The sequence below is a fragment of the Palaemon carinicauda genome, chromosome 45 (genome assembly GCF_036898095.1).
Source record: "Palaemon carinicauda isolate YSFRI2023 chromosome 45, ASM3689809v2, whole genome shotgun sequence".
NCBI classification, from domain to species: Eukaryota; Metazoa; Arthropoda; class Malacostraca; order Decapoda; family Palaemonidae; genus Palaemon; species Palaemon carinicauda.
Window position 1 is genome coordinate 75,470 of NC_090769.1, and position 27,121 is coordinate 102,590.

Sequence of the window (27,121 nt, forward strand, 5' to 3'; positions counted from 1 at the left end):
CATGCATTGCAAAATAGTCCATATTCATACAGGCCCAAATCTTTACTTGTCATATTTACCATGATCGGGATTTGCACGGAAACAAATTCCACAAACTCTCATTGTTCAACAAGAAGTATGCCATTTTGTCTTTACAAATTTGACAAGAAGTGTGCAATTTTGTCTTTAAAAATGTTAATTTGAATTAGCTGCATGATGCTCCATCTCCTCTTCAGAGTTCTTTCAACAGTGGTCACGAGTTCAAAAAGACATAAAGGAAATTAGAGGGAGAACCTCACACCTTGTTTATGGATGCTAAAATATCATCTATATACACTTAACCCTCGGCAATAGCGCATTAAGCGATTGATAAGAAACCCAATCTTCCTCATTCCTGTTTCCATAAGGCTAAACTAACTAGTTTAGCTTTTCAGTCAAGTGAAATTAAAACACTAGATGAACCTTGATGCTTAAGGAGGTTTAGACTCAAATGCTATTTTTCCTTTGTTTTTAATAAAGACTGTTAATCTCTTACCTACTAAGTTGTCTTATTTTTTAAAGTTAGCAAGAAGAGGTTCGTTTAGCATTTGTTGGATAATTGATTACGTTACTCCACTAGGTAAATGAATTTGTGGTAACTAGTGCCGCTGATTACTTCCAATTTTCCATAACTCCCATTTTATCTAAAGTTTTTGAATGTCTTTTGGCAAAATATTAAATAAGTATGATGAAGATGATAATATGTTCCCTAGTTTGCAGGTCGGCTTTCGCAAAGCCCTTAGAGCATGTGATGCCCTTCTTGCAATTTACAATGCTGTAAAGAAATCCATCAATTGCAGTCAGGAAGATGGTATGCTGCCATTGACCATATTGATTATGATTTTGTTGGGAGTAGGTATATATTTTCTTAGCATCATTATTGAATTTTTAAGTACAGTAATAAATTGCAAAGAGTAGTTGTTGATGGTCACCATAGTGAGCTTGGAAATGTAATATCTGGAAATGTAATATCTGGAGTTCCTTAGGGTAGTGTTCTTGGCCCATTACTTTTCATACTATATATGCACGATTTGTGGTTTGGCCAAGAAAACGCGCTCATTGCATATCCAGATGCTCTCTTTGCACCAATTCCATCTCCTAAATGTAAACTTAGGGTTGCTGAATCCCTTAATAGAGATCTAGCTAAAACGAGAGCATGGTACAAATTATGGGGCATGAAGCTGAACACTAACAATACTCAAAGTATGATTGTAAGTAGGTTGAGGACAGTGGTGCCTCAACATCCAGATATCTGCACTGTAAAAGTTTAACTATATACAACTCCTTTCAAACTTTAGGGAGTGATTTTTTATTGCAACTTCACTTAAAAAAAAAAACACACACTGTCAGTTTCTTCTTCAATTTCACACGAAAATGGCATATTATGAGTTATGATTTTTGGAGATCACTCTATCCTGAAGGATTGTTTTAATTCTTTCATTCTAACTTGTTTTGAGTATTGTTCTCATGTCTGGTCTTCAGATGCTAACTCTCAATTTGTTGGACAAAAACTGATTCCTGAGCTTGATATTAATCTTTGGCATCATCGTTCAATTAGTCCTTTATGCAAGACTTTTCATAATTTTGACCATCCATTGCATTCAGATCTCCCAAGAATGTACCGTACATTACTGTATGTACCATTTGATATGCAGTTAATTATAATCATCTTGGCTTCTCCATCACAAGGGACAAACACTACATAGTATTCAGTTTTATTCCATCTGTGGCCAGATAGTGGGATAATTTTCCTAGTCCTGCAATTGAATTGGTGGAACTTCAGAAATTCAAACTTGCAGCAAATGCTTTTAAGTTGAAGAAATTTATGTCTCTTCATAGTTTATATGACTGATCTATTTCAACGTTGTTACTGATTTCAAAATATTTCATATTTTCAATTAACTACTTCTCATGTATAGTTTGCTTGCCTTATTGACTTTTCTCACCATATCATTTACCCTGTTGGAGCCTTAAGTCACGTAGCATCCTACTTTTACAACTAGGGTTATAGCCTAATTAATAATAATAATAATAATAATATTAATAATAATAATTATAATAATAATAATAATAATAATAATAATAATAATAAATACTATACACATGATAACGGCAAAGTAGACAAAATACTTTGAACATCTGAGGACCAGAAGTTGGTACTAGTATTTCCTTTATGTTATAATATATTTTTGAAAACATAATTATACCTTCACAACTAGAACTGTTCAACTTTATTACATAAATTCCTCCTCAACAATACAACAATCACAGGCTAAAGACCTATCAGTATAAAAGGGCATACTGTTAAACTTTCAATCAGTTATTATTATTATTATCATTATTATTATTATTAAATGCTAAGCTTCAACCTAAGTTGGAAAAGCAGGATGCTATAAGCCCAAGGGCCCCAACAGGGAAAATAGCCCAGTGAGGAAAGGAAATAAGGAGAAATAAAATATTTTGAGAATAGTAACAATATTAAAATAAATATTTCCTATATAAACTATAAAAACTTAAGAGGAAGAGAAACTAGATAGAAAAGTGTGCCCGAGTGTGCCCTCAAGTAAGAGAACTCTAACCCAAGGCAGTGTAAGACAATGGTATAGAGGGTACAGCACTACCTAAGAATAGAGAACAATGGTTTGATTTTAGAGTATACTTCTATGAAGTTGAAGGGTTATCTATAAAAGTTTTACAAATAGTAATTTGAACAGACCACTGAGTAAAAAGCCATAGCTCACAGGGGGCCAGTCCTAGAGTTTATAGCTTGAATATAATTCCAGTAATAAGTGATTTTATGCTCTACAAAAATTGCAAGGTTTAAATTCTTTCTATAAAATATTTGTCAAGAATAATGGTGAATGACTTCATAAAAAGGTTCTTTAATGGAATATATAAATAAAATAAATAAACATTATAAAGAATAGTACCAAGTCTCAATCATTCTGTCTAAACAGAAGTGATGGCTAGAACAAACTCGAAATACTGTACGTAAAAAAATATAAAATATCGACATTATTCATACAGAATAAATAAGAGAATGGGCAAATAATATAACCAAGAAGCTTACTTATCCGAGACTAATCAAGAAAGTAAAGTGCATGTGCGAGATGAGGCTTATCATTATCACAATAACATTGAACCTTAAGATTTAAATTTTTAAAACGGCATAGTTCTGTGTGACTGCTCACTACGTGACCACCAATAACTAAGTAGCATTGAGTTTTGAACTTGGTTTGATCTGCAGGGACATCAAAAGCACCTGTAAAACAATGGTTAATACTTTCTATGAACACAATTATTGTACAGGAGACATCAAGATGAATGGAAAAAATAAGTATTAAAAACTATTGGCTATTTCTTACAAGTTGCATGCAGAAGAGTATGAGTGTTAATCACTTACCTATAACAAGTTACAAAATGGGCGTAAGCGACAAGGATCCAATTATGGTGTGCCTTCACCATCCTCACTCGCAAAGGATCAACCCAACCAGTTCCTGTACAGTAGAGAACATTTATTAAATCAACCACTCATTTTTACAATAATTAAAAAAATCTCAAGTTGTTCTTCCTAAACTTGTCGTAACTCACAAGTTTCTGAGACCCCAAAAAGAAGAAAGGTACAATTAAAAGGTATCTATTTCTTTGTATCATTACAGTACGTACTTGAACTTAACCAAAGACTACTTTCTCTAAATGCCAATTCTAATTTTTTGGATATGGGGACCAATGAAATAATTTGTTTTTCTATAAAACTCAGAAAGAATTTTGCTCAAAGAAAATAAATAAATACCTGGAGGACCAACACTATTTAAAACACTGATCTCAGTCTTGAAAAATTTATTAAGATCAGCCGAAGAGTTTCGAGAATGACGGAGATCCATGGAAGGAGTACGTGAGTGAGATCGGGTGGAGTGACTGCGGAGATCACTAGAGCTCCTTGACATGTGACCAGGGTAAACTCCATTATGAAGACCAACTGGAAGAACATGCACCATTCTCTTTTTATTTACTAATTTTTGCAATATTTCTCCTTATCATTACTGTATACAGTATTATTATCAGGTAGTTTAATCAGCTCACCGAGTCTAAGTATTTGACTTTTCTCAAACTTATGAGTATTTCCTAAATGAATATTCTCATGATTTAAAATGTGCTCAAGTATTATATTTACGTTTAAATAGAATCAAAGTTAATACTGTATATACACATACAGTATATGTACTGTACTGTGATACAGTATAAGAAATAAATTAAATCTCTATTCTCAATCCTCTTTATTCAGTAATGTTATTCTAGCATATACTGTATTACATACTACTGATAAAAGCAACTTACTTTGATTTAAGAGTACTTTTTATCTAGGACATGTAGAAAGCTTTAATTTTGCTAGCTTATTTCTATGAAAGGATACCACTTACATGAATAAATAAATTAAAAGTATGACTGAATTTCAAAATGGTGCCCCATCAACATTATCAAAATGAACTTGAAAGAAAAATTTTGAATGCCATCAAGTGTTACCTACATCAGCTTTGATTTTACATCAGATTATGTGCTTCACTTCTGAATGTGAATTTTCCATCTGAAAACATCATCCACTCTGATCTGCTCTGAAGGCAAAATTTGTCGCCACCATTACCATGCATGTCTTTTAGCTAAAAAAGAAATGTAACCGTTGTTTCCCTTTCCAATAACTATTGACATCAAATTTCCAAGAATAGTGTTGTCCAAAGTCAAAAAAACATGCTCAAACAAATTAAACAAGTAAAACATTCAAGATAAAACTTTTTTCTTTCATCTATTACTCTCAAGAATTTCCTAACCTTACTCCAGGGCTTCCCATATTTTTACTCATTTCACATTTCCATTTTAACTATAAGGAGTTTTAAAATATTCAGAAGGGAAAGCAATTAATAAAAGAAACACCTCATATGCAATCATTATCCGTTTTAAACAGAAGCACAGCAGCTCATCATTTAATTTTGTTAGTTACCTGCTAATGACGTACACATCACCTGTTAACAAATACATACAACCTACCCATAATAACAAATATAAAAGAATAAGAAGAATTAATTTGATAGCAAAATAATAACCTGGCCCTCTGTTAATTTTGCCAAAGAGCCCTACCTTGCCCAACAAGCTGCGGGTTGTGACGCATATCAAGGGAAGAGTTACGAGAATGCCCAGGTCTCAAGACTGCCAAAGGACCCCCTCCACTAGGACCTGGAGCACTGTTACTTGCTGATGCTCCTTCTGGTGCCCGCGCTGATCCAGATGCATTATTGTTATTATTATTACTATTATTGTTGCCATTACTTGGCAACTTACTCTGATTATCACGGCTTTCTGATGAAGATGAGATAGGAGGTTCCTGAATTGGAATGCCTGAAGAGGAAATTAGTTTATTTCAGTAATCTAATCCCCTGGCCACAAAGTCAAAGACCACGATGTCCTTTTGCTAAGGAATACCACCTTGATTACTCTGTTTTCATTTTAAAACTTCTGTACTATACTTCCCGCATGACATACAAGTTACGTAAAGGATACTTTGACAGCTATTAATTCTAATTCTCATTGATACTGCAAATAGCTTATATGAATTTGTAAAAATACAGAAATTACTTATGGCTCTAGCTACTCGGTACTGTGCACCTTATGGAAGAAAAGAAAAACCAAACTGATACTAATTACTACTGTAAGCATAAGTCCACAAAATAATTTGATAATTTGCGGATATCTATTGCGACTAGAAACACATTGAGACCAAGCACTAAAACTCAATTAGTGATAAATTAGATGATGAAAAAGACCAACTTTCATGATCCAGATTAATACTACTCTGCCTCACCCACTGGTTGAACACTACATACAGACATACAATTGGACATAGGGTGGGGGAAGGTGTAAACATAGATAAGCTGGTTCTTCTACAACAATTAATCTTGTTCTGGCTCGTTAGTTAAAAAACCAGATACCATTAGATGTAAGAAATTCTTAGCATACAATGCTAGATGATGAAATGATGATAAACAACGTTTACTACTGGAACTCAACTCTTCCAGGTTCTTATTCAGAGCACTAATACATTTTTATTTCAGATAGACAAAATGACATGGCAGGGCTAGTCATCATAGTTGAGGTTACAGAAACTGTTCCATTAAATCATTTAACTCAGTTAAGATTTAATTTTACTGTTTCAATAGGCATTAACCTTCAGAAAAGGCAGAACTACGACATAGGTTAAATTCCACTTCAAGTGGAAGATGTTAGAAGTCAGTAGACCAGGTGGAAATTTTAAAAAATAAGCTAAACTCTCAAAGACTGACATATAATACTTGGAAACAGATAAAGTGAAGGGTGCTTACTGTAGTCAGAATAGTATTAAAAAAATTAAAAGCAGGAAAACAATGACAGATAGGAAGACCACAAAAAAAAAAAAACAATCATGGAGGAAAACTAATATCAGATAGAACTTAAAAACAACCTATAAAAAACAGAAAAAAATAACAAATTTCCTCTGTAATCACGAGAGAAATCTGAGAGATCTTTTTAATAATGATAGCAATCAATTCATGAAATGACAAGCCTCCCTGCGAAAAAAAACAATAAAAGAAATGAAACAATTTTCTATACATAGGCAATGATATTGAAAGCATCTCCTATCATCATAATCTGCAAAAGTAAACCTTATCTTTAGCAGAACTGGAACTAGTCGAGTTCTAATTCAGAGTTGGTATATATTTGTACTAGACGAAGGGAGTGGAACACTGTACAAGAATATTTCACATGATATACAGACTGAGGAGGATTTCCATATGATAAGTTATGAAATTATTATACCTGCCCTGATGTAGTTTGCATCTTCTGTAGTGCAACACAAAAAGAAATTGCACCAAATTATTTAAAAGATTGCCGAACGCTACAAGAGGTCCTTGGGATACGACGATTTGCCGTTAATAACAGGCTCCAATAAGGTACTTAAAAAATCAGCATTACCTAGTTTCAAGCAACGATGTTTGTTTTGTTAATATGACAAACTATTTGCTGACGCGGAGACCAGCTAACGCCATCACCTGGCTGAGTAGTACAGTAGTGTGTTACACGTCACTTTAGCATCAAAGCTTACAATATGCATTAGGAATTTTGATGTTGTCTTTTTTGTATATTTGTGCCTTTTTTTTTCTTTGCATCATGTCTTGAAAGTGTAAGGGAGACTCTTCTGATGGTAGTGCAAGCAAAGAGACAAGCTATTACGATGAAAGTTAAAGTGGACATAGTGAAGAGAAACGAAAAAGGGAAGACTCCGATGAATGAAGGCCGTGCGTTAGACCTTAGCCATTCTATGAGATGGACAGGTTATTAATGCTCTGGATGGATTATCAGAATCAACGGTGTATCCAAATGAGCATTGTAGTGATTCAGAAGAAAGCTAAGTGTTTGTCTGAGACCTCAAAAAGTCGAAAGGGAGAAGAGTGAACGTGAGTAGTCAGTAGGGGGTGGTTTATGAGATTTAAGGCTCATACCAATTTACATAACCTTAAGGTGCAACGTACAGATACTAGTGCTGATAATGAAGCAGCTACTGTAGTGAATTCCTTGCCGAGTTGGCCGAGATTATTAGGGAAGGTGGGGTTTTTGTTAAACAAGTCTTCAATGTGGATGAGATAAGCTCACTTTGGAAGCATATGCTAAACTGGACCCACATCACTAAGAAGATGGCAACAGGACACAAATTTGGCAAGGAGAGACTAACTTTGCTTCTTGAAGATAATTCCTCTGGCAACTGCAAGCTGAAGCCTATGCTTGTGTATCAGTCTGAGAATCCCAGAGCACTCAGGGGGTTTGGAAGACTCAGCTACTTGTCAATTGGAAGACTAATAGGAAGGCATGGGTGACCCTCTTATTATTTGAGGACTGGTTTTTCAACCACTTTGTGCTTGAGGTTCACTAGTACTGTGCAAAAAAGGGCCTGTCGTTTATGGTGCTGATATTGCTGGACAATGCCTCTGGTCCCCCTGCCATCTTAGCCGACTTCCATCCAAATGTCAAGGTGGTTTACTGGCCACCTAACACTACTTCCCTGTTGCAGCCTATTGACCAAGGGGTAATTGCTTTCTTCAAGTCCCATTACCTTCATAGGACAATTGCTATGATTTTGGAGGCAACAGAGAAGGAGAAAGGCACGACCCTCAAAATGTTCTGGAAGTACTAAAACATCCGAGAGACCAGCAAGAGCATTGCTGAAGCTTGGGATGAAGTGTGTGAAACAAACCAACATGAATGTTGTCTGGAAGAAACTTTGCCTCCACTTTGTTAATGATTTCTTTGGCTTTGAGAAGACAGTTGAGGCTGTCACCAAGAAGGATTTTGACCTTGGTAAGCAGCTGGATCTTGAGGTGGATGCTGATGATGATATCTCATGGAGGGGAGTTGTCTACTGAGAACCTCACTAAGCTTGAGAGCTGGCTGATTGCAAAAGAGGAAGATACTTTGAACCATGAGCCCAAGAAATTTATAGCCAAGGCTTTGGCAGAAGGTTTTGCCCTGCTAGAGGGACCAATGGCAAAGTTTGCAGAATAAGATCCCAGCATGGAAAGGTTTATGGTGTCCAAAGGGGTAAGGGATGCTATGAGTTGTTAAAAAGGAGATTCTCATAGAGAAGATGATGCAATACCAGCAGACGAACCAGTTTATGTACTTTAAAAAGGTAGAGAGGCCTGCACATGAACCTCAACTCACTACTTCTCCAGCTCCTCTTCCAGCATCTCATCCTGACTCTCTAACACCTCTTCCAGCTTCCCCAGCATCTTCCACTTTCTCCTCCCAATAAAACTCTCTCTACCAGTGAATAATGTTAGGGAATTGTTATATGTATTACAAATTGCCTACTAGTGCTGCATTAGTGTAGGTATGCTACTTTATAAGGTACAGGTATTGTTATGTATAGGGTCGAGTAATTTAAAAATGGTAAGTGCTGGTTTTCTCTCTTTTAAAGTATTTTATACATATACAACATGTACATGTATGTATATATATGTACAGTATATGTACATACAGCATGTTATGTATAGTATATAAATCTGACTTATGATGAAAATCGACTTACGACGCATCGTAAGAATGGATCTCGTTAATAACTCAAAGACCTCCAATAAAGGTAAATAATTCTTCATAACATCAAGAGAAAATCAGTGCTGTACAAGTGTAACTTCGAAGTTTGAAAAAATCAATACTGTACTAGCATAAGTTAGAAGTTTGAAAAAAACAATATTGTACTAGTGTAAGATGGAAGTTTGAAAAAAAATCAATACTGTACAAGTATAGGTTAGAAGTTTGAAAAAATCAATACTTTACTAGTATAGGTTAGAGGTTTGAAAAAATCAATACTGTACTGGTGTAACTTGGAAGTTTGAAAAAAGCAATACTGTATTAGTATAATTTGAAATTTTATAGTACACTAATATCTATTGCAAATGTAGAGAAGAAAACTAAAAAACTAATATACAAAACTGAAGCACACCTAAAAGGAAAAGGAAATAAAAGATAAAGATTAAAAAAAATTTGATGAAGAAAATTATTGTATGATAAGGAATCACAAGAACAGATACTCCAATTGCGATCTTAAGAAAAATATCCAACGCAAAGAAATACAGTAATGAGATACAGCTGCTGAAATTAGTAGGTCTTAGCTGCCTCTAACTACCAGTATTTTTCTAATTGAGTTTCAGAGCTTGGTCACCTTGCTTGGGCTAACATTGTGTCATTCGATGAGAAACAGATACAGTATATTTTCTGTAAGAATATATTTACCTTAAAATAGTTAATGTCAGTATCACTTTACTTCTAATTATTCAATCATAGAGAAATAATTGGTAAGAAATAAATATTTTCAAACATTACAAAATAGCACTTGTAAAATTACCCGATTCCACTCAATAATGCCCACTGACCAAGAAACTTTCAACTTTACTAATTGCAAATGAAGTAGCATAATTCATGAAGAGAGAGAAATGCACCTCAAAATCATATCCCTGATTCAACTCCAATAGCATTAGATAATACATGTACGTACCAAGCCAAATTTGTCTAATATTACATACAAATATATCATCTACCATTTGACCATTACAAATGCCAAGCTTATTATTCTATTTCAAAGAAAACCCTACTCCCTTATTCAAACTAATTTAAAAAGCAACCGCACAATATTCATGAAGCGATAATCAATTTGAAAGACAGATGATTACAAACTGTACAGCTTTTTACCTAAAAACCAACTGCAAGAAAGAGCTAATACTGTATAACTATTTATGTCTCTCATGTCACTAATACATACTTGGTGGTGATAAGTATCCACAAAAGAGAACATCTCCACATGATGAATGATGCAGATCTTGACACAGCATCAGTCGTTTGACTAGTGGTGCAATGCCATAGAACTCTGCTTCGTGTCTGCAAATAATGATAAGGTTAACAGCAATTGTCAACAATAATAATCCATTGTAAGAACACCATCTTATAGAAAATCTTAATGCATACGTAAAGAAGAAAATTCATCACTCAAACACCCAAGAATAGAAGATTTAGAACCATAGATTTTCTGTTCTATTCATAACACTTCAAAAATCCATTTTACCACAAAATAAGACATTTTGAATTTGGATTTTTCCTAGCTATTCAAACCTTAGTCCTTTACATAGGAGAATGACAACAGCAAAACTAGAATACAGCAGTTAAAAATTATAGCAATATGTCAACAACTAGCTGGTAGTCACTGACTGGTAGCAGGGAAGCACCGACTTCCCCAGGGGCTGACTCACTGACAATCCACTTTGATGGCAGTTGGGACTTTCTAGGGGGTTAGGGATGGTGTCAAAGTAAGAATAATGGACTCAGGTTTGTACGGTTAGGAAAAATCCAAATTAATTACAAAAGCCATAAATTTGTCATTCGTTCCTGTACAAATACAAACCCTTGTCTTTTACACAGGAGACTCATCCTAAGGCTGGAGGAAATCCCCGTTCCAACAGGCTGAAAACTTATCGTCGCTGGATTCTAAATACTGTACTCGTACATTGGGATACTGCAAGAGTTAGGGATCCTATCACCACATATACCAGTGGCTTAGTGATACCAGAGGGTCCATGGCCCTATCACCAAGGGTTGTTGTAAGCAGAATATCTGTGCTGTAAACTTGGCATATATGTGTGATGGGTTTGCCTGAATCCTTTCATATAGTATACATATACAATTATAGGTTTGCCTGGTAACATGACATTCCCCCTTGTAAGGAGTGTGGTCAAAAGACTCTTCTATAGCAGAGTACAAAATAGCTACATGCTGTGTGAGGTTCACCTACATCAAAATCACATCTAGCTAACATGGTTTTCAAGGCTGTACCCCAAGAGAGGTGAAGACTGAAAAGAAAAGAAAAGGCCAGTCATTTTTAATTTTCATCCCAGACTCACATGAAACCTTTGCAATCGCTCCAGTGTTAATGGTCCTGTGAGAAAAGCTGAGGTAGGCTCTAAAGGACAAGTGTCTAGGGACTTCTGCGTCACATCCTGCAGGTCATGGGCAGTAATCACTGTTTGACATTTCCACAACCCTGCTTGTAATACCTGCATCACAGAGATTGTTCTTGAAAACCAAAGTCGTACTTACACCTTTTACTTCGTGCTCTCTGACTTGCGATTTTCTTGAGGAAGTGGAAAGTGAGGCGACAGAGCCCAGTCGATGACTTCCCTCAGCCAGGAAGTAGGTGTGCTTTTCATTACTCTTTTCTCCATCCTCCCGTGCTGACAAGATGTTACACGGGTGGTCTAACAGCATGCATACGCTTGACTCATGCATACGGAGAACAAGACCTGCCTCATCCCTTTGAATGAGGGATGTTAAAAGAAAGAAAATGCAGCACACTGACTTGTTTAGCCAAGGACAAAGCAAGCAGAAAACCATTTTAAAGGTAAGGTTCCTATCTAAGGCTAGCCTCAACAGTTCATAGGGGAAGGGGGGGGGGGGGGCACCCTATAGATCTTTGAGGGAACATAGCCCTGAACGACATTCTACAATAGAGGTCTCACTTTAACTGGAGTGCTGGTCTGTTTAAAGTTGTGTATGAGCATAGAAAGCTAAACCGAAGAAATGTCTACTCCCTTCAGTCTAAAGACTTGGCTCAAGTCTAAGCAATAGCCTTTTACCGCTAAAACGGAGAAGAGTTTCTTCTTTTGTAAGTAAATTAAAAAGTCAACTATTAGTGGAATAGAGGCTCCAAGATGAGACACACCCCTTCTGTGACAAGAACCTCAGAAGATGGACCCCTTGGCTTTATAGACGGAAGTTGATGACCTGCGGAGGCATCCAGACATCTCCCTCCATTACTGAACTGTTGAATATCTGGACATGTGGTTGGCACAACAAGTCAGGAAGAGATGGCAATATCCTCAGGAGTTTCCACCAGCAGAAGTAGAGGGTCCAGATACCGCTCAACTTGACGCCACTTTAGGGTCACAAGAGTCAACTTGAAATTACGTTTCACTCATACACGATTTAAGACGCTTCTTACCAAGCACAACAGCATAAAAGCATGGTCGTCGAGGCCATCCCACGGGTGTTGGAATGTGTCCTTGAGTGCTGCCTTAGGATCTGGAATTGAAGAGCAGTAAATGAGGAGCTTGTGGTTCAGTGAGGTCGCAAACAGGTCTATAGTTGGCGAACTCCACAAAGTCAGGATCTCTGTCACTATCTAAAGACTTAAAGACCACTCGATGCCCACCACTTGCATCCTCCTGCTCCACTACTACATTCTTCCTGCTTGGAACAAAGCATGCTGTCAGGGAAATCGAGATGAGCTCCATCTACTCGAGTCAATCTCCTGCAAGTTGGCAAAGTTGCAGTTAAATGTGATACCTCCTTGTTTGTTTATATAGGCCACCATGGTGGTGTTGTCAGTCATAAACACCACCATGTGACCAGACAGAAGAGGGCAAAATATGCTGGAGTGCTAGAAAAGCTGCTCTCAGTTCTAACACATTTACAGTATATGGTTTTGGCACTCCTGCTTGGACCAGAGCCCTGATATCACATGCTGACAGAGGAGTACTCCCCGACCTTCTTTGGACATATCCAAGATTAATAGAAATTCCAGGAGGCATCAAGAGTGGAAAACCCTTCTGAAGCTTTGACCCATCCAGTCATCAATTTAGGTCCTTTTTGGTCTCTTCCCCTAAAGGCACCAGTGAGAAGGGATGGTCAAGATGTTGAGACTAATGCCCTTTTAACTTCCACTAAAGTGACTGAAGGTGAAGGCAACTGCTTGACTCTACACTCTCCAAGGATGTTAGATGTCCTAGTAACCTCTCCCACAGATGTGCCAGCTTCTGGGGCTGTGGAAGAAGCAGAAAGCTACTTTTTTTCAGGCGAGATATCCTGTCCTGAGATGAATAAATCCTTCCATGTCCATTCCGAGATATGCGAGTCTTTACATGGGCACTAGCACAGACTCCTTTTAAAATGCTAAAATCCCTTTGACAAATGAAAGGAGTTTGTCTCGGTGGAAGAGAATGGTTCCCTCCTATAATGCCACAATTACTCAATCGCCAATGTATCGTAAGAGATGAATGCATTGGCATGTATCCATGCTAAGACTTGGCTGAAGACTTGTAAACATTTGAGGTGCTGTCAAAAGTCTGAAGCACAGTACCCTGAATTGCTATACTGTACTCCATCAGCTATTACTATACGAAGGTACTTCCTGGAGAATAGACAGACCAGGATCTGGAAGTATGCAACCTTTAGATCGATGGTCAACATAAAGTCCAAAGGCCTGATCGCTTGCCTGACTGTGACTGTGGTCTCTATCTTGAATGGAGTCGGCCGAACAAACGCTTTCCGAGCTGAAAAGTCAACGTCTAGTCTCTAGACTCCTCTACAAGAAAGAGATGACTGAAGAAGGCTGAGGAGCCATTGTCAACTTCTTGGAGAGTGCCCTTCTCCAGAATAGCCTGGACTTCAGCCCAAAGGGTTAGATACTTTGCTGATCTCTGGCTATAGGATGATGACGTTACTGGTGTAGAATCAGAGTAAGGGGAGACCTGATGAATGAGAGAAGGTACCCCCATTTCAAGAACATCCTAATTACTGTACAAGAAGAGGAGAGCTGCAGTACTGCATAATTTTGGAATAATGGAGAGCGTACACTTGTAAACAAATACCAAACTAACTTGGATACTCTGTACAGTCTCTTGTTTTTCAGTGTCGAAGTTGAAACTAATCCTTATCCTCTTAACACCACTAGTCTGTGGGGAGGAGGGTGGGCATTTGTATAAACTTCAGGTGAGTATAAAAATAAAAATAATAGCATGGAACAAAAAGATGAGAGATCTCTGGTTACGGCTATTTTTTCCTTTGCCTTCACAAACGCCGAATAGTCTAGTGTATTCTTTCCATATTCTCCTGTTCTCATACACCTGACAACTCTACCAAATAATTCTTCTTCACTCAAGGGGTTAACTACTGCACTGCAATTATTCAGTGGCTACTTTTCTCTTGTTAAGGGTAGAAGAGACTCTTTAGCTATGGTAAGCAGCTCTCCTAGGAGGAAAAGGAGGACACTCCAAAATCAAACTATTGTTCTCTACTCTTGGGGAGTGCCATAGCCTCGGTACCATGGTTTTCACTGACTTTGGGTAGAGTTCTCTTGCTTGAAGGTACAACACTCACGCACACTGTTTATCTTATTTCTCTTCCTATTTTTTTTAAGTTTTTATAGTTTATATATGAAAGATCTATTTCAATGTTGTTACTGTTCTTAAAATGTTATTTAATTGTTCATTACTTCACTTATGGAGTATTTATTTCCTTATTTCCATTCTTCACTGGGCTATTTTTCCCTGTTATAGCTTCTGGGCTTACAGCATCTTGCTTTTCTAACAATGGTTGTAGCTTGACTAGTAATAATAATAATTATAATAATACATATACAGTAAATTAATAGCATCACACGAGGGCACCACTTACAGAATTCCTTAAGTGGTATACAGTATTGGAAATGGTACTAAAAATTCTCTTCAGCCACAATGTTATTGTTTTCCTGATGCTGTTAACCCTTTTACCCCCCGGCTATCTGGAACTTTCCAACCCTTAACCCCCAGGCATTTTTTTTTAAGGACATTTTGTAATATATATTTGTTAAATTCTCTAACAGCATTAATTTTTGTCATAGAGAGGTCAGGTTGGTCTCATTCTTTTGGAAAATGTCTAAAGTTTCTCATAAAGTTATCAAAAATATGCAAAAAAAAAAAAAAAAAAAATGTAAATAGCAGTTTTTTGCAAGGACGTACCAGTACGTCCATGGGGGTAAAGGGATGAGTTTTGTGAAATGTACCAGTACGTCCATTGAGGGTAAAAGGGTTAACTTTTATCAGTTCACTTTAGTCTTTTGTTCTTAGCCGTCCAACTTCTTTAATTTTACCGATTAAATTTTCTGCCTTCCACTTTGAACAAATTCTTAAGGCAAGCCATATATGAGTCTGGACACTTTGATTCTATGATCTTGTTAAACTGATTAACAATAACAGTAATTACTGGATTATAAGCAAATAAGAACTTTCCATCAATAAACATAAAAAACATAACAAATTAACAAGATTTGCAATCCTCTGCTTATCTGAGACAAGGGCACTTACAAGGAAAATGTTAAAATCTCTAAAGAAGTGTGCTAGGTTTAGTTGAGGATATGACGCAAATGATTAAGTTGCTATGAAATCAGTATCCAGAGACTGGAAAACAGCTGAATCTCAAATACTGATATAATTTAGGGTGTGATGTGAAGAGAATTCACTTGGAGAAATGGTAAAGGCAATACAACAACCAATGATAATGACTTGAAAAAGCAAGGACACTGAACAGCAGCATACTTCAAATTGGATACACACAATTTCTTGGATCAGATGAGTATTCTGGCAGGAAGTACACATAATTAAAGGGAACTCACTGCAGTTCAAACACTATAAATGATGAAGTAAAAGCTTTTACAATGAAGGGAAATTAATAATAACCATAATAAAACAGGTATCAAAAACACAATAAAGAAAAAAATTCTGAAACATGTTCCTTGAAACTAATACAAAACAGAATGCTGAAAGGCAAAATCCTCTAAAAAATTACAATTAAGTCTTTGAGCCTACCTCAAGGCATTGATGTCAACCATAGCTACATTGAGATCCCGGGTGCGTAAATAGTTAAGGATGATGCTGAAGAGTGAAGGATCACGATCAATGAAAATGGCTCCCGCTTCATCTCGTAGGGTAGGAATCCGTCCCGATAATAGAGATGTAAAAAATGTGTCTGGCACCCATGTTAGAGTTTCTCTGGAAGTGCTGAACCTGAAAAATAAATACAATTTATTAGAAATACCATCCCATGTGTATTAAGTAACAAAAGACATTATCATTACATGTGCTGTTGTTAGCAATGAAAAATGCTTGTGCTACCCCTGAACTAAGAAATTTTAACTAAAAAAACTGATATACTCTTTTCAATACTATATGGAAGTAACATCGTTGGATGACTGAATACTACAGTACTTTTAAATACTGGATTATCCTTCACCATAAGGAAAATCAGAGCCAAGTCTGAGAGGAAGTGAGTAATACTGTAATGAGATAATATACTGTATTTCAATACATCCTCATACATGTGAACCTCAATATTTTCATGACTGCCTATCTAATGTTTTATTCATTCGGACCAACACTGTGGTGAGCATCATTTGTTTTTGTGATCATTCCAGTTGGGTATGTACAAACATATGGAGGGACTGAAGTGGGATACTGTGGTGTTTTAGGAGGGGGTGGGGGAATGATTGTGTTGCACTAACAACAGTGGTCTATAATATACAACACCACTCAATAAGAAATAGAAAAAAATTGTGCTCATATCTATAATTACAGTATCATACTACTACAGTACTGTATCAACTTAGAAGAAGCAAGGATGGTTCCTAACCTCGCTTATTGGTTTTTGCTCTGTCGTATGATCGCTTCGCTCATGATTAAACATTATCTCACTGCTCCTATGTTCTGGCAAGCGGACTATGTTTCGCTAGGCACATTAGCCTCCTGGGATAGTAGCCTATTTTGGCGTTATCAATTATACAAACTTAAAGGGGTGAATTGGAGCGTCACGCTCCAGCATCAGTTGAAACATGGACTTGGCTTCCATTTGCAATAAGCAGAATAAATATATCAAACACATGTTTACTGTATACCCTAACTGTTTATTATTAACATGATCCATAAAATAAGAGCAATAATTATATTGCATGTTCCAACATTAAAAATAAATAACGAGTTTTAAAATATAAAACGTTGGGCCTTTTATTCTGTTCGAACAAATAACTTATGGCATAAGCACCACCTATCAGTGTTTTTCTGAACTACTCTCTAGATAGAGGCTCTTATGAAATGTAATATGACATAAGGAGCAAAACGGGTTTTCCTTTAATTAAAATCCATAACTTTGTTAATGAGGTTTACGCCTGTATTATGTGGTATTCAAAATAGTGTATTTGCAAAGATCTATTTAATTATGCGAGTTTCAATGTCCTAACTAACATTGCACCATTCTATGATTGAACCAAATCTTGAAAGCCCCAGTTGTTATGTCTACAAACTTACTTTAAGCATGTGCAGCTACAAAAAAAAAAAAAAAAAACACAGACATAAAAATAAAGGTTAAATCAAAGTGATTTAAGATTACTTAAAAAATGCATACTTTGTTTTCTAAACAAAGTATGCATTTATAAAATCAGGATTTGAATTAGACATGAATTTAGACAATATAGCCCACTGCTGGGGTCTGTGAAACCCTTCAGTGACCAAGTGCATTTCAGGTAAAACCCTTGTTATAACAATGAGAAACTTGAAAGAGGATGGACAGCAAGAAGTTAGAAAGGATGCAAAAATGGATGTAAAGTAGATAGATATAAAGAAAGTGTAGCTATGGATTGAAGGAATGCTGTAAAGAACCTCAAGTAATGCTTACAGTGCAAAGCTAAAGGTGCACCGACAGCATTAATCCCTTACGGTTCTACGAGGATAAAAATCTGTAATATATACCCAAAAAACTAAGTGGAGAAATTTTCCTGCCATAAGATACAGCTTGTTTGTTATAACTCTTAATAAAGTTCAATAATCTGTTTAATATTTTTCATTAATTCTGTTTAAAAAAAACATAGTCTTTGAAAAAAATGTATAATTTGTGTTCCTACCAAATTCTACCAGTAGTATAATTTGTTATGATTATCACAGCATAAAACCACATATCTTGAGGCAAGAATATTTTCAAGTATTTATCACAGCATAAAACCACGTATCTTGAGGCAAGAATATTTTCAAACAGTTTCGTTTAACTCTAACATCACGGAGGATCTGAAGGCGCCCATACGGTAAGCCAAGCAGTATTAGAGCATAAGAAAATAGTTAGAAGGTGTCTTTACAACTTGAGAAATACAGGTTCCCAACAGTTATCTTTAAAGTAGTTCAAACCCAGCGGTTAATATATGATAGTTTAATTGCTAGAGAAAATTAAATTCGCTATAAGAAATGGATGAGTGCTGGCTAGTATGTTGTTTTTCTCTATATGTTTAATGGGGGCTGGGGCATAATAAATTACATATCGATCTATAAAAATGAGAAAGTATGTTTTTCACTCTAATTCCATTGTTTACATTTGAGAGACTGAAGGGGACTTATTGCGCATGTGTTTTCCCATGGATTGTGGAGCTATCTGTGCATTTACAATGACGTATTTGTCAGGGGTTTTTTTTAAACCAATTAACAACTTACAATTACTTCTTCATAAGTTCCCGGATGTTGTTCTACAACAGCCATTTTATTCCCACCTTCGCCTTCAGTTTCAAGTTAACCACCATCTCATAAAGATGTCTCGAAGAGTGAACTTAAGGGAAGCATATCAATCTATTTTGAAATTTAGAGTAATTTCATCTATGTTGGCAATTGATTATGATGGAAATGCTCTCCAGTCAGTGTAAAGCTATTGTTACTCATGGGAAATTAAAAAATAAAAGCGAAATAAGGCCTCAAAGGTCCGATTTTGACTTGATTTTCAAGGAAGGCCAGCACATTTTCTACCGCAAAGCTTTTGTAAAGATTGCCACGATAAAAAAAAGGCGACGATGTCAATCATAAGGTAAGGAATTAGTTGTGATCTATTTTTTCATAATGGAAGGATTTATTTGATTTACTTTTAGTTTGTGACCTGGGAAGGGGGGTCCGGGGGGCTTGCCCCGGCTAGGGGTTGTGACCTGGGAAGGGGGGTCTGGGGGGCTTGCCCCCAGTTAGGGGTTGTGACCTGGGAAGGGGGGCCCGGGGAGCCTAGGGGTTGAGACCTGGGAAGGGGGGTCAAGGGGGCTTGAACCCCCTCGGCTAAGGGTTGTGACCTGGGAACTACTAGGTTAGGTTAGGTGGGTTTGTTAGGTTCTGTACCCTTTTACAAACCTGAAAAGTTAAATAATCACATTTTGGCCTATTTTTAACCATTTACATGAACCATATATTTTTCCAACTGGTTATCTTGGGCTTATTTTTGCATTTATGACCATTATTATTACTGAACATCACTTGATATGACATTTCCCCACCCAAAAAAACCTGGTTTCCCACTGAAGTCCCCCATGATTGTCTTTACATAAGGGGGTCCAAAAACTCATGACCAGGTGGTTTGCCCCAATAATCATGGTTCAGAAATGCATAAAACACAAGATAGCGAGTAAGAAAAATCTATGGTTCATGTATTTGACTAGAAAGTAAAGTATCATATTAACCAAACCCTTTAAATATACACCAGGAAAACACCGTATGTTTGAAAAAGGATGGTCGGTTTGTTATGCAATTTTACCCAGCTTCTTGGGGGGTTGTAGGGGGCTAACCTATGGTAGATAAGGGCAAGGTTAGGTTAAGGAAACCTGAAGTTAGAATTTGGTAATTTTGTATAGAATTTATCCCTGTTTGTTTCCCTGGTAATAAAAATTCCAGGCATATCTCCTTGTTTCATGTGTCTCTATTGCTATTAAATACAGGTAGCTGACAAATACCATCATCAAAATAGACCAAGAGACCTGAAAATACACAAAACATCTTACTTACTCGGAGAGAATTATTAGTTATTTAAGCCATTTTATGCTAGCCAGGCAAGGTTACCTTGGCATCCCCCTGATCTTCCAAACAAAGCGTGTTAACTTGAATTTCATTTAATAAATACGCATTTCAGCTAACCTTTGTCCTCCTATGTTGAGATTAATTATATCGCCAGATCCAAGAAAGTAGGACGACGCCATATTTGACTGGTGTGTTAATTCTCACAGTAGTAATTCGCTTCGCTTCGCCATCTTGCCCAACAGCTGACGATGTAAACAACATCAATTCTACGTCATAGAACTCGGTAACGTTTCACGCAGTCTACCATTTAGAATGAGAAATAAATCTTTTTATATGTGGGTAATTTTGAAAAAAAGAAGCTTAATTTCCGAATTGCGTGAGAAAGAACGATAAAAAGAAATTAAATTTTGAATTATGTATGGAATTTACGAGATTTGAAAATACCAATACTATTTTCCTATATGTTCCTTTGTTTGTCGATTCCTTTCCCATTCCCGAAGCCTGGAACCCCTGATCAGTGCCTGGAACCCAACGCATTCACAGTAGTAGTACACAGGATTAATACTGGTAGTACCTACAGTGTTTGCAATTATTGAGACATGGGGTGTAATGAAAGAAACGGAAATTAAAGAGCTAGAGGGTATGCCTATACTGAATTATGAAAGGATTATTTGAATAGGTAGAAACCACACCTTATTGGAGTTTAATAGCAGAAACTGGAATAAGGTCAGGTGTAAAAAGTGATGCTTATTCATAACCTCAGATAATGAATAATTATTTAACGAGATAGTGGAAAACCAAATAAGGGAACCGTATGGGGAATGTTGGGGAAAAAGTCTTATAGAAATGTGCAAACCAGATATGATATTAATTATATTAAATTTGAAGTAAGAAAATATAAAAAAATAAAAAACGTAAATTGGTAAACGGGTGACAATGAACAATATCAAATACAGTCATACACAGTTTATTATTATTATCATTATTATTATTATTATTATTATTATTATTATTACTATTGTTGTTGTTGTTGTTGTTGTTGTTATTAGCTAAGTTATAAACCCTAGTTGGAAAAGCAAGATGCTATAAGCCCAAGGGCTCTAACAGGGAAAAATAGCCCAGTGAGGAAAGGAAATGACGAAATAAATAAACGATCTGAGAAATAATGAACAATTCGTATATTTTAATATTTCACAGGTGACTCTCCAACTTGTTTACACAACGCAAAATAGAAAAATTTTCTGTCATCAGATGAGTTTCGAGCATAAAAAAAAGGCTTTACAAAACAGTTGTTTTAAAGGGGACTGTTCCTTGCATGAAAATGTTTTGAGGTTTGACCATGTTATATTATCGCCAGCAAGTACAGCAAAAAGGCAGGAGCATGAATTTGAAAAAAAAAATATATATATATATATATATATATATATATATATATATATATATATATATATATATATATATATATATATATATATATATACATGTATGTTCAAATGTTGCTAATGTTCCATAAGAATAATTTTAAAGTGAACAGCCTGGGGCAAACAATATATATATATATATATATATATATATATATATATATATATATATATATATATATATACACACACACACACACACACACACACATATATATATATATATATATATATATATATATATATATATATATATATATATATATGTATGTATATACTTCTTAAGTGAAGAAGACTCTATTCTTAAATAGAAGCATTTTAAGAATGGAATACAGTGTAAAGCAAATGATTCCTTACTATAGAAATGAAGTAATGGTTATTAATAATGTTTGAAGTAAAAGTTAATTTCCATTAACAAAAAAAAAAGTCTAATAAAATACAAATTTAAAGAAAATCCATGAGTGGTAGGTTTGTCAAGGCCCCAGCCACCCGTTGAGATACTACCGCTAGAGAGTTATTGGGTCTTCTGACTGTCCAGGCAGTACTACATTGGATCCCTCTCTGGTTAAGGTTAATTTTTTCTTTTGCCTACACATACATCAAATAGTCTGGTCTATTCTTTACATACTCTCCTCTGACCTCTCACACCTGACAACACCATGATAACCGAAATAATTCATCTTAAGTCAAAAGGGTTAACTACTGCACTGTAATTGTTCAGTGGCCACTTTCCACTTGGTAAGGAAAGAAGAGACTCTTTAGCCATGGTAAACAGCTCTTCTAGGAGAAGGACATTCCAAAATCAAACCATTGTTCTCTAGTCTTGAGTAGTGCCATAGCCTATGTAGGCTACTACGGTCTTCCACTGTCTTGGGATGGAGTTCTCTTGCTTGAGGGTACACCCAGGCACACTATTCTATGTTTCCATATTTTCTTTCCGCCCTGGGTTATCGTTCACTGTTAAGCGGGTTTTTACACGATCGAACGGTTCGTGAACCTGGTTGACGAACCTGCTTGACAAACAGTTCAAAGAGGTGGAGTCTGCCACAAATGCATAAGGTTTGTGGACAATGAAGCCCCGCCCACAACAGTCAGCCAAGAACAGAATTTCTTCAGAGACGAACGTGTTTGACAAATACCCCGTTCACACGTTCGAACATCACTTCAAACACTTGTCTGTGGTTCGACGAACGTGTTCGACAACCAAATACCCCGTTCATGCGTTCGAACATCACTTCAAACACTTGTCTGTCGAACTAAGTTCGACGAACCATTCGACTGTGTAAACCCGCCTTTAGAACCCTTGTGATTTATAGCCTCCTGCTTTTCCAACTAAGGTTGTAGCTTAGCTTGTAAATATAACAAAAAAAACAAAGTGGCAAGGACTTTGGACCTAATTCCAGAAAGATTAATCAAATCCTGTATAACGAAGCAGTGAATTATGTACCTGAGATTTAATTAACTTTTGTGGTGAAAATATAAACTCTGTTTTAATAGCTGCAAGCTATCTATTACAATCGATGTTGTAACATTGTAATTCAAGGTCCACAGAAACTAGTTCCTCTCTACTGCGGTTCAGGTGTTGAGATCCAAAGGCACAAGTGGTATGAAATAATAGAATGGGGCGCCAGTGAAACACGCACACACGCACAGATACAGTCACTGATTATTTATAACATTCAATAGCATTTTCTTAAATTCACACTTTCTTGTCTTTGATGTTCTAAATTGTTATAGAAATCAATATTTTGGTCTTTGTTCATGGAAATTAGTTCTTGATTCATATTTCACACACGCACATACACAGATACAGTCACTGATTACTTAAAACATTCAATAGCATTTTCTGAAATCCATACTTTCTTGTCTTTGATGTTCTAAATTGTTATAGAAATCAATATTTTGGTCTTTGTTCATGGAAATTAGTTCTTGATTCATATTTCACAAGAGCCTTGTGAGAGAGAGAGAGAGAGAGAGAGAGAGAGAGAGAGAGAGAGAGAGAGAGAGAGAGGGAGAGAGAGAGAGAGAGAGACTCTTAAAGAAAATAGAACGGATAAGGTCACTCTACTAATGACCTAGCAACAATAACATATTCAGAGATGAATGCGAGTAATACTCTATGGCGTTATTAAAGATTCATTGTTCTAACAGGTGTTGTGTTGATGCGTGTGAACAGAATCACACATGTGTTTGGTTGTGCGCGTGCGTAGATAGGTTTGCTTTGTTATTCAGAAAAATATATGTATATAAACATATATATATATATATATATATATATATATATATATATATATATATATATATATATATATATATATACTGTATGTATATATATATATATATATATATATATATATATATATATATATATATATATATATATATATATATATATATATATATATATACTGTATATATATATATATATATATGTGTGTGTGTGTGTGTGATATAATTGATTGTACATATATGTGTGTGTGTGATATAAATGAGTGTACATATATATACAATATATACACATATATGTATATATATGCATATATATAATTTGTACATATATATATATATGTATATGTTAATTTATCTATTATCATATACAGTATATATATATATATATATATATATATATATATATATATATATATATATATATATATATATATATATATATATAGTTTTCTGAGAGTGTTTTGTGTATACTGCATGCATTTAGTTTCTTGTTATAGTAGACTAAATGTTGTTCACCGGATATATGACTTCAAATCTCAATTTAAGCTTTGTCAAATATTGTATCGAAGAATGGCAGGGAATCAATATACCATAATAGAATAATTGTGAAATTATTTCCATGTAAAAATTTTCCATGCAAAAGTTACGAAAGGAATTAGGTTCACATTCTGGTGATAAAAAGCCAATGTCCCATTTTTCAGCATTCATAAAAATAAATCTTGCTAATGATTTTCAATATGTCTGAAATATAATGTCTTGAGCTTAATATTTTAGATTTAGAAGACATCGATATAATTGTACTCTTTTTCTTAAAACGTTTGCTTTGTAATTATTATTATTATTATTATTATTATTATTATTATTATCATTATTATTATTATCATTATTATTAATTGCTAAACTGCAACCCTAGTTGGAAAAGCAGGATGCTATAAGTCAAGGGGCCCCAAAAGGGAAAATAGCGCAGTGAGGAGAGGAAACAAAGAAAAATTGAATATTGTATAAACGATATCAACATTATAATATTTCTCTGAGTAAATAGAAATATCTATTATCGAGAATTTCAAAGGTCTTTTTATTGGTCTCCGTTGGTTTTCCACAGTCCAGATGCTCTACCAGTTCTCTTGTACTCGATTTTGCCCATCCAAAAGGTACATCAAGGTACAAGCCAGCTTAATATACACCTGTGGGTGAACTGGGTACCTCATTATTACCTAGGGTAACCTGCCGTAAATATATCAGAATTACCTTTGACATTAAGATGGTTGAACGACCGATTCGTTTTCCGCCTAATCAGGGTGTTTATGAAGCTGCGAATTAAGCCCAAAACAACAAGTGTTGGCTTTAATACCCCAACAACAACAACAAGCCCAAAACCGACGTTACGTTTTATAATTTTGAGAATGGGAGACCTTAATAGTAATCATCATATTAACCCTATTTTATTCTTATGGGAGATGGCAAGGTAGGATATTTTGAGAAAATGACTCACTGTTCATCCAGAGATGAGAGATGTGATGTCTGATACTGACAGATTGTAAACGGGTAAATTAACTACTGAGCAGTACGTGGAAAAACCCACGCATCAATAAATACTATGTCGCATTATCACTTCATTTTCATGGCCATTCGTTATATACACTATTAAAAAAAACATAATTTTAATCGGAAATTCTGCGTAAAAATATATTATTCTCAGGCGTATTTCAGTAAAATACAGGCGACCGTAATTTTACTCTACTTTCTTATTATCTTTTACGGGTTGGTGACCGTAATATCAGTCCTTTACGTCAATGTATCCGTATTCAAAACGGTAAATGACTGGCAACACTTCTTCCAGGACAAATACGGTTTTTTTACGGCAATTTTTTAAGTGTATTCTTAAATACTATTGTTTTCATCACCAATAATGGCAATCACAATAATTACAATATATTTTATAAAATAGAATATCACTGAATTATTTGTATATAAACAATAAAACAACAGTTATTTGAAATATTAAAATAAAATCATAACGATATTAATTGCACCATATCTGAAATAATTAAATCAGGGGGTTATTTTCGTGAGAAAAATTCTTATAAAAATAACCTTCCAACATCTTCTATTTTATTATACTATTTTCATGAGATAAAAAAAAAAACTTTGAAAACTCTACATCTTGAAATTGAAAAGGCAAAGGGAAACAAAAATAAGTTTCAGTTATGTATAATGTGTGTATTCAAGTTCATATGTGTACACACACACACACACACACATATATATATATATATATATATATATATATATATATATATATATATATATATATATATATACATATATATATATATATATATATATATATATATCCCATATATATATATCCCCCATATATATATATATATATATATATATATATATATATATATATATATATGTATATATATATATATATATATATATATATATATATATATATCTCCCCATATTATATATATATATATATATATATATATATATATATATATATATATATATATATATATATATATATATCCCCATATACATATATATATATATATATATATATATATATATATATATATATATATATATAAAATATGGTGCATCAGGATGAACATACACTACAAGCATAAAACATGCTGTTTAAAAAAAAAAAAAAAAGTTACGAAAAGCAGGTGGTGTATATATTGTCTTTATCGTTTACACCTGCTATTCTGTGTATGCCGCGTGAAGTCACGAAATCCCACAACATAGACGTTAGTATGATACAAAATCATTTAGTTTACCTGAATCCTCTTTGGGAAACGGATCCTCTTAGTGTTAACGTAACGAGGACTCTAGACGAAAGAACAGCTGTTCGACATTGTTTCTGGAATCGGTTCTCACAATACTAAACGAACAATGTAAAATTTAAAATAAAATAAACAGCTACTATATCTAGAATAGGATTATACTGGTTGCACTCACGTTGCCAGTAGTTTACATAGTATCTATTAAGAAAGGAGGCTTCATTTAGTCGCTCCAACTTTGTTTACAATGTTGCGAATGTCTTACACAAGGTAAGGCAATCTATACAGACAATGTTATTGGTCTAGCTCTGGGAAATCTACAGAAGAAGAATGTCGTACAAATGTGTCTGAAATAGTTCTCAGTGCAGAAATTCATCCGATAATCTCCATAGAAGAAATTGTGTCGACTATGCAGTGATTGATGTGATAGTGACCCTCATCCCATGAAGGGTTGGATGGTGAATCTCTC

The 27,121-nt window shown here is 35.1% G+C and overlaps 2 protein-coding genes across 5 annotated transcripts in view; one reads left to right on the forward strand and one right to left on the reverse strand.

Annotated features, from left to right (window-relative positions):
* Positions 1-20,473, reverse strand: part of LOC137634599 (BTB/POZ domain-containing protein KCTD3) — a 44,269-nt gene extending 23,796 nt beyond the window's left edge. For 2 of the 4 annotated variants that reach the window (XM_068367050.1, XM_068367049.1), the window contains exons 1-6: positions 20,322-20,473; positions 16,212-16,409; positions 10,361-10,476; positions 5,152-5,409; positions 3,812-3,997; positions 3,422-3,515 (exon numbers count right to left, since the gene is read on the reverse strand). In XM_068367050.1, coding sequence (XP_068223151.1) covers positions 3,422-3,515; positions 3,812-3,997; positions 5,152-5,409; positions 10,361-10,476; positions 16,212-16,409; positions 20,322-20,383 — 914 coding nt within the window. In that variant the 5' untranslated portion in view covers positions 20,384-20,473. The remainder of the gene's footprint in view (positions 1-3,421; positions 3,516-3,811; positions 3,998-5,151; positions 5,410-10,360; positions 10,477-16,211; positions 16,410-20,321) is intronic. The other 2 variants (XM_068367051.1, XM_068367052.1) reach the window with 2 other exon arrangements.
* Positions 20,474-26,672: 6,199 nt separating this feature from the next.
* LOC137634598 (uncharacterized) overlaps positions 26,673-27,121 on the forward strand; it is a 21,615-nt gene continuing 21,166 nt past the window's right edge. Inside the window, exon 1 of the mRNA XM_068367048.1 lies at positions 26,673-27,121. This exon is cut by the window's right edge and continues 79 nt beyond it. Within this exon, the coding sequence (XP_068223149.1) occupies positions 27,096-27,121 (26 nt within the window). The 5' untranslated portion in view covers positions 26,673-27,095.